At 54.4% G+C, this 8,364-nt stretch overlaps 1 protein-coding gene, 1 long non-coding RNA gene and 1 pseudogene across 2 annotated transcripts; 2 read left to right on the top strand and 1 right to left on the bottom strand.

Moving 5' to 3' along the window:
• Positions 1-243: 243 nt before the first annotated feature.
• Positions 244-3,375, bottom strand: LOC125136380 (myeloid-associated differentiation marker-like). Its single transcript, XM_047797148.1, has one exon. The coding sequence runs from the start codon at positions 3,099-3,101 to the stop codon at positions 2,160-2,162; it is 942 nt and encodes a 313-aa protein (XP_047653104.1). The 5' UTR covers positions 3,102-3,375; the 3' UTR covers positions 244-2,159.
• A 507-nt stretch (positions 3,376-3,882) lies between these two features.
• On the top strand, positions 3,883-5,171 carry LOC125135852 (uncharacterized). The gene is made up of 3 exons (XR_007137065.1): positions 3,883-4,203; positions 4,469-4,582; positions 4,756-5,171. It is a non-coding gene; the product is annotated as an uncharacterized LOC125135852 (long non-coding RNA).
• Positions 5,172-6,268: 1,097 nt separating this feature from the next.
• Positions 6,269-7,388, top strand: LOC125135982 (myeloid-associated differentiation marker-like; annotated as a pseudogene).
• Positions 7,389-8,364: the final 976 nt, after the last annotated feature.

Here is an 8,364-nt window from a genome sequence, read left to right as displayed (position 1 = left end):
GAACAAGAATCTTGTAAAAGAGCCCAAATACAAGTCCTCTAGCTAGTGACATGAACAAGGTCAGGAGTAAACAGGGCTGTAAAGAGAGATGGGACTGATGCCAGAAGAAGAAACATGTGTCTTTCTGGGTGAGTAGGTGTTTCTGCCCTTGGGGAGGTCTGGTTCAAGAGAATGCAGAGGCACCATGCACACTAGAGGGGAGGGGGGAGGCGCAAAGTACAGAGACCCCTTTTACGCTCCATATTTTCTTGCCTTGCCTTCACACGTGCATTTTATTTCATTTCATCTTCAGATTTGCCTGCCATGGGACCACCTCCTTGGGCCCTCCCCATCCACCCAACCTGCCCCTGGGTGAGGAGCTCCTGCTTCCTCCCAGCAAAGGAGTGAGAGGCAGCCGTGAGGGTCCCTCCCCTCCCCTCCCCTCCCCCACAGCTCTGCTGCCCTGGGCCCTCTGCCCTGCTGACACTGGGATGCTGGGCTCTGGGGCTTTGTGGCTGAGAGTAAAAGAGGAAGAAGGCCTGGGGTGACTTCCAGGCCCCCAGTTACTAAAAAGTGTTGCTGATCTCAATGCATGCACGTGTACACACACACACACACACACACACACACACTGATAAGCACACAGGCCCACACGTTAAAGAGAGAGGCATCTAGGAGCTGCAGGGCCCCTTCAAGAGCTAGAGGACAGGATGTAGAGCATTGGGGTGGGGCCTAACTCTAGTTTCCCAGGGCTGGGCCACTCCCTAGGCTCTGGCTGGGCAGGGGGAGGGGAGGCTGGGGGAGGGGCTCCCAGAGAGGGACTCTGGGGGGGAGGCTGGGAATCTTCTAGGCCTCTTCTGAGCTCTAGGCACATTGGAGGCAATTAGGGTTTGGTGATGTGTGGGGTTTGTGGTTTTTCTTTCTTTCATCTTTAAAAGGTTAAAGCATAAGGAACTGGCTGGATTTGGGATCAGGGACAAGGCTTTTCTCTATGTCTAGCAGAGGGGCTGATGTGAAGCAGAAGTTCCAGGGAATAAGAGAAATAACTGTATACATTTTAGAGATCGGATTATGCCTGAGTTTCAGAGAAGCAGGAGGCCATAGCAGAAGGCTAGAGGCACATGAAAAACACTCTCACGCCCTGCAGTTTCTTTGACTGTGGCAGAAGCAGTCCCCACCCAGCCCAGCCACCACCCCAAGAGAATTTGCAAAGAAACTTCTCCTTGAAGAACAGGGGCACCCAGCATTTTTGCCCTCCTAGCCAGAAACAAGAAAAAAAAATAAAACACCCAGGCTCACATCAGCTTTCAAGCTGGCAATGGCCATTTGCTTCTCCCTGCAGAGGCAGGACATGCTGCCTTTAGCACTGAGGCAGGAGGGTCACGTCCCTGACCCTCAAAAGTGCTCTAGACAGTTGTCCTAAAGACCTTGGCCTCCTTTGCCAGCTCCACTTTCGATTCCCCAGAGAGTAGGTGGGATGGAAGGAGCCCACCCCTGGCTTCCTCGGAGCCCGCTGTGGATTTTGGTAAGACTGCACAAACTCTGGAGCCAGTCTCAGGTGGGGCTGAGCACCAGGTGGGCCTCAGAGGGTCTCTGTGTGAAGCTTCCTGCTGCTAGATATTACTGAGCTTTGCAGACCTTAACTCAAAGGAGAGGTGCACTGTACACCTCCTCCACTGGGAAAAAGGGGGCCCAATCCCTAGCTATCCACCCCACCCCCCAAATCCACACACACCCCACACCTAAGGCACAGCCAGGGGCACAGGCAGCTTTGGCAACAAGAGCCCTCCCGAGGCCCGGGGTATGAGGAGCTGCACAGAGGGCTGTGTGATGTGCCTTGAGCACCTTAGGAGGAGGGAGGGGCAGAGAAGGAGGACGTCTTGGGGTCCCCAGTGATCAGGAGAAGAAACATGGGAAGACGTGGTCAGCTCACAGGAGATGAGACGACAAAAGACCAGAAAAGCAGCAAAGAGCAGAAAATGTAGAAAAGATGAGAGCAGACAGAGAAAGAGGCAAAGCAGAGTGTGGGCAGCCAGAGAAAAGAGGGAGGGAGACAGAGCAGAAGAAGGGAAGGAAACAGAGAAGAGGCTGGGATGAGGGGGAGGGACGTGAGAAGGGTCAGAGGGCACCAGGAAGAGGCCACCAGAGGACACCAGTAAAGAAACTTCCAGTGAGAATGGTTATCGGGAGCCCCTGGGCTGAGCCTGAGTTCCTACAAGAGCCTCTCGGGCCAAGTACGCGGTGTCAGCCACGTAAAGCAGCAGGTTGATGGCTGTCAAGATGGTCACAGTCAGTCGCTGGTCCCAGATGCAGACGAAGGAGGTGAGGTGATCGCTGCAGCTGGCATCGCTGGACCGCTGGGGCTGGCCGCCCAACTTCTCACTGAACTGGTAGAGAGGCCAGAGGACCAGAGCGCTGGCATAGAGGAGGAGTGAGAGCACGGTCTGTCCCTGCAGGAAGCGGGGGTAACGGACAGGCAGCTTTTTGTCGTTGTCACAGTCAGACCCATTCACGAGGAAGTTCACGGCCCCCAGGATGAAGCAGATGGCATACACGGCCACACACCACTCCAGGGCCGGCTGGTGCTGGTACAGGGAGCGGCTGCTGACGAAGACGAAGATGACGCAGGCCGCAATGTTTTCCAGCCTCCGGAGCATGCCTGGCAAGGTGGGCACAAAGCAGGACATATCGCCAGGCCGGAGACAAACCCAGGCCACTTCAATGGCATAGAGCACAGCGGCGATGCAGGAGAAAGCGGTGGCAGTGATGGCGCGGTCCCGGGTGGGGCCTGGAGACAAGAACTGAATGTGGGCGGTGCCGAAGATGATGGAGGTTGTGAGGCAGACGATGGCGAAGTTAAAGGCATAGGCATAGAGAAATTTATCCCAGATAAAGTTCCAGTCCCGGAGGCGGGACTGGAGCCCACAAAGCTCCACTAGGAAGATGAGGAGGCTCACAGTGAAGCAGAAGCACCAGAGGAACATGTACCAGTTAATGATGTCCCCCTTCAGAATGTCGTCGCTGGCCACCAGGGAGAAGGGCACGCAGGTGGAGAGCAGCTGCAGGAGGCGGAAGAGGACGCTCACGATGGGCATGGAGCCCAGCCTTGAGGAAGCACACATGGTGATGCGGGCGGGCAGGCACTGCTGTAGGAACCTTGCCGTTTCAGCACTAGAAGCACAGCCCACCCCAGCTGGTGGCCTGCAGCAATTGCCTGCTTCCCTTCTTGTAGGATCCTGGCTGAAACTTGAGGAGTTGGTTCTTCCGCATATTAACTCAGCTTCTCCCCAGGTTGCTGGCTTCCTTAAGATAAAGCTGCTTTTCTTTGATCCAGTACTTATCTCTCAGCATTGGCTTCTTGAGTGACAAGCCTGAATTCGGTGATACACGCTAGCCTTCCAGGCAGGAGTCAGATCTCTGAGGCTCCTGGCCCCTCTACCTCCTTTGGGGTGAGGCCAAGATTCCCCTGGGATGGTTGGGCCCCACTGGTTCCGGGTGTCGAGGATCTGCTGAACTTATTTTCTGAAACTTTTCCTGTACCCCACCACTAGTTGCTGGCAACCTGCTTTGACCTTCTGTTGAGAAAAAAAAACTGGCCTCTGAAGGAGCTGCAGTGCCTTTTTTTTTTTTTTTTTTTTGCTTTTTACAGCAGCACTCCAGGCGTATGGAGGTTGCCAGGCTAGGGGTCGAAACAGAGCTATAGCTACTGGCCTTTACCACAGCCGCAATAACGCCAGAACCGAGCCACGTCTACAACCTACACCATAGCTCATGGCAGTGCTGGATCCTTAACCCACTGAGTGAGGCCAGGGATTGAAACTGCTTCCTCATGGAGGTTAGTCAGATTCATTTCTGCTGAGCCACGACGGGAACTCCAAGAGCAGCCATGCTCTTGACTGAGTGCGTCCAGGTATATGCACCCTGGAGCCCCCCGTCCCACCCATTCGGGCACTTTCGTTGCCCTTTGTCCTTTGGGGGTCAGTTCAGATACTGCAGGACTGGGCAATGGCAGTCTGGCCCTCTGGACCTGGCTCTGTCTGAGGGAGAATTTGTTTGTTTGAAATCTGTTCAGGAGAAGAAAGAGAGGTGAAGTGGGGGTGGACCTCCATCCCTTCCAGAAGTCCCCTGGGACACGTCTGAGCAGATTGGCACGATCCTAGCTATAAGCCCATGACCAAGACAAAAGGAGTGAACGAGTATTTACTGTAATATAGCCTGGCCAAGGTATGTTTTGCCTTCGGAAGAATGCTGGCCCCTGAAAGGGTCTCGCAGTTCCTATTTTGCAGTTAGCATGGGTAAGTGGGAGGAGATTCCGTAGGTGCAGGCTTTCCTGCTGCTCCATAATAAGGATTCTTCCAACAAGGACAGGAAATTACTTATGCAAATGTGAGAAGCCTGCTCCCTTTCCAAAGGCCTCTTTGCCTTCAAGCCAGGATGAGAGTGGGTCTGAACTTCCAGGGGACTGAACCTGCTGTGCTTTCTCTCCCAGGGTCTGACGGGGCTGCCTGGGGCTCTGGCCTCCCATGGCCCATCTCTGGGAGGAGGAGGACTCGTGGGGAACCTGGCGGAGGCTCACCACTCCCCCTGTGTGTGGGGAAGCAAGGTGTGAGATGGTCTCTGCCTTTGACACCTGACAGGGCACTCGGTTTGGCCAGTGTGTGTGCCCTACAGGGGCGGTGGGTGGATTTCCTTTAGGACAGGTCCCTGCGGGAGGCTCTAATGCCCAAGGGCAGCCAGTGGGCTATTAGTGGACTTCTACTCTGTTTTCCACCTCAGACCTACCCAGCTGGAAAAAGCCAGGCTTCTGTACGGAGATGATCCACAAAAAATGGTGGAAATGATCCTTCGCGTTGTTTTTCACACCACTGCCCAAGCTGGACCCGTGTGCAGGCATTGGTGAGTACAGGCTGACAGCCCAGGAACAGCCCTGGGTTCTAGACAAAGCCTGGGAGGAAGCGGGTTGCCTCCACCAGGAGGACTCGGCCGACACCCGCTCCCCTGGGATGCCCTGAACGGCTCCACATCACACGTCATCCAGACGCAACACCCTCGTTCATCTCCAATCCCTGCTTCCCAGCTTGGAAGCTGCTAACCAGTCTCCCAGGCCAGACACATCCCCCCTCAGCTGGTACTACTCCCAGATCTTTCCAGACACCCACCTGGACGGCAGCTTTGGGGCTCAGCAGCCAGACTTCCTGTCCATGGAGTCTGCGTTTCCTCCATGAGGCTCCACCTTGGAGTAATGGGCTTGGGGTCTCCTCTCCAAATGGGGGAGAGGCACATGTCCAGGCAAATCTGGCGGGAGGGGAACAAACCGGTTCCCACTTCCCATGTCATCTTGTCCCCACTGCCTTGCTCTCCCCCAGGGCCTCTCCCTGCTCACCTCTGCACCTGCCCTCCTCTGGGTGGGGCTGTGTCCCCTGAGATGGCAGCTCCTTCTAGAGGTGGCTGCAGGGAGGAGAGGCCAGACCCCTGTCCCTTCAGGTTGCTGTGAAGGAGGCCGTGGCCCTGAGTGAGGTCCTGGATTCCCAGAGCCCGAAGCTTTGGTCGTGGGCTCCCACCCACGGGACCTGCTGCAATGCTGGGCTGGAGAGCACAGGGCTCAAACCCACAGCTTTGGCACAGTTGTCTGGGGTCCCACTCCTCGCCTTTGGAGTTTAAGGAAGGCACTGGATTTCCTAAACCTTAGATTTCTCATCAATAAATGGAGTTAACCCTAGAACCCACTACTCCAGATATGCTCCTGAACTGAGAATTCTTCAGCTTCAGTCAGGTGACATGGTGCCTCTACTCTGTAGGACGTAACACCTCACTGGGGTCTGAAAGTGCCTTGTAGTAAAACACATTGGTATTTCCACAACTGCCCTTTTGCAAATGCCCACTAAGTCAATTAAACAAAGACCATTAATTTTCTCATGTCTGTTTAGATCAAAATTTGTTACAAAGCAATTTAAGAAAAAATTCATTTTCAGTTTTGAGAGACTTGAAGTTCTGGGATTGTAGATAAGGACCCGCCTATGCTGTTTCTCCATAGATAATGGCAAAAAGCTCAAAAAGGTAAAAAATGTTCATGGTTTGAGGCCAGACCCAACCCAGCTGTGAGGTTTGAGATCAGACGAGTCCCCTGACAAGCCAAGGGGGATGAGGGGCATTCTGGAGCAGCTGTGATATTACCCACAGTTCAAACCCCGCAGATCCTGAGCCTCAGCCACCACAGGCCCCTGAGCCTCTTCCAAGCGTCTGACTGAATCCATCTCCAGGGTGGGTCTTTCCCTGACAGGTCCTGAGCAAAAACCACTGGCATACCTGTGACCTCAACCTGCCTGAACATCACACCTACCATGTCCACCTGGTTGATAGATGAACGTGATTGTTTATCGGACTGCTGCCTCCAAGTGTGTCCGCTCTTCTCCCCTTGTGTGGCTTTCTTCCTGGTGGCTGACATGGGCATTGGGCAGGGGGGCTCTAGGTAACTGGACCCTGTCCATCTGGTGCTTCTGTTTCGCTGTGACTCTCATCATCCTCATGCTCCAGATTTGGAACCTCACGTCTGATTTTCCTTCCGTCAGGTACAAATATTCTGTCACCTATGCCGGTTAGGCCTGGCATGGTGAGCCCATAGTAGGTGACATCATTGAACCAAAAAAATCTGTCTGGTAGAAACATTCCGGCACCTTCGCCTGTTATGCTGCTCTCCTCTGTCTTTCTGCCTCCATCATCTATTCCATCGCCTACGTCCAATTCCTGCCTTATGGGCCTTACTGGGACCGGGCCATCACTGCCACTGTATTGATTCTCTTGCATCACATTTCTGCTTTATGCCATGGAAGTGGGAGTGATCTGGAGATTTTTTTGGTTCAATGATGTCACCTACTATGTGCTCACCATGCCAGGCCTGCTGAAGGTGCTGGAGACCTTCACGGCCTGTGTCATCTTCGCCTTCATCAGCAACACCTCCCTGTACCAGGAGCAGCCGGCCCTGAGGTGGTGCGTGGCCGTGTACACCATCTGCTTCCTCCAGGCCGCCGTGGTCCTTGTGCTGAACCTGGGGGACTGTGAATACAGGCTGCCCATCCCCTTCCCCATTTTCCAGCTGGGGCTCACCCTGCTCTCCGTCCTCCTCTACGCCAGCGCACTGGTCCTCTGGCCTCTCTACCAGTTTGATGAGAAGGTGGGTGGCCAGCCCCAGCGGTCCAGCGATGTGACCTGCTCAACTATGGGTGACCCAGCTACTACGTGTGCCCCTGGGACCAGCGACTGGCTGTGACCATCCTGACTGCCATCAACTTGCTCCTTTACGTGGCTGACCTGGTGTTCTGGTCCTGTCGGGTTTCTGTGGGGACTGAAGATCCTCCCAGGGGCTCCTGAGTCACTCTTCTCACCAGAGGTATCTTTCTGGAGTCTGATGCCCCCTGAGGTCCTCTTCCTGGCTCCCCTCACTCCCTTCTCGCATCCTTCCCCTCTCGTCTCACTCCCTTTTCTGTCTCCTTCCCTCCTCTGCTCTGTCTCCCTTCCTCTTTTCTTTGGTGGCCCACATCCTGTTCTCCCTCTTCCTCTTGCTGCTCTTTTCTACATGTTCTGCTCTGGCTCTTTCTGGTCGTCTGTTCTTTTCTAATCTCCTGTGCGCTGACACTTCTTTCCTCTTCGGATCAATAGGGGCCCTGAGACGTCTTCCTTCTCTGCCCCCCTCATCCCCTAAGGTGCTGAACTCACATCACACAGGCCCCTGTGCAGCTCTTCCTACCCTGGGCCTTGGGAGGGGCCTCATGGCCAAAGCCGCCTGTCCCCTGCTGTGCATTAGTTGGGGGTGTGTGTTTGGTGGGGGTGGGTGGCTAGGAATTCAGCCCCCTTTCTCCCAGTGGAGGCTGGTGTGCAGTGTACCTCCCCTTTAAACATTAAAAAAAAAGAAAACCTGTGGAGGTCAATAATTTCCAGTGAGCAAGAGGCTTAAAGCAGAAACTCTGGGGCGGAGGCCCTGCCCGCCTGGTAGCACACCAGTCCCACCTGAAACTGGCTCCAGAGTTGTTGCAGGCTTATTCAAAATGCTCTGACTAGAGCCCATTTACAAGGTAGCAAGGAGCAGGTGCCTTCCATTCCCGCTGCTCTCTGGGGAGTCAAAAACAGAACTGGCCAAGGACTGAGTGCATTGTCTTCAAGACAACTGTGTGAAGTGTTTGTGAGGGACAAGCCTGTGACCCACCAGCCTCAGTGGCAAGACAGCTGGCCCTGCCTCTGCAAGGAGAAAATGGCCACTGCCAGGCTTAAGGTGGCGCCAGCCTGGGTAGCTTTTCTGCTCTTTTTTCTCATCACAAGGGCCAAAAGTACTGTGTTCTCAAACTAGCATACTCTTAAAGGGGAAGTATCTTTCAGATCTCTTGTGGGGAG

Source organism: Phacochoerus africanus, chromosome 9, assembly GCF_016906955.1.
Source record: "Phacochoerus africanus isolate WHEZ1 chromosome 9, ROS_Pafr_v1, whole genome shotgun sequence".
NCBI classification, from domain to species: domain Eukaryota; kingdom Metazoa; phylum Chordata; class Mammalia; order Artiodactyla; family Suidae; genus Phacochoerus; species Phacochoerus africanus.
This window is presented reverse-complemented; position numbering and strand designations above follow the sequence as displayed.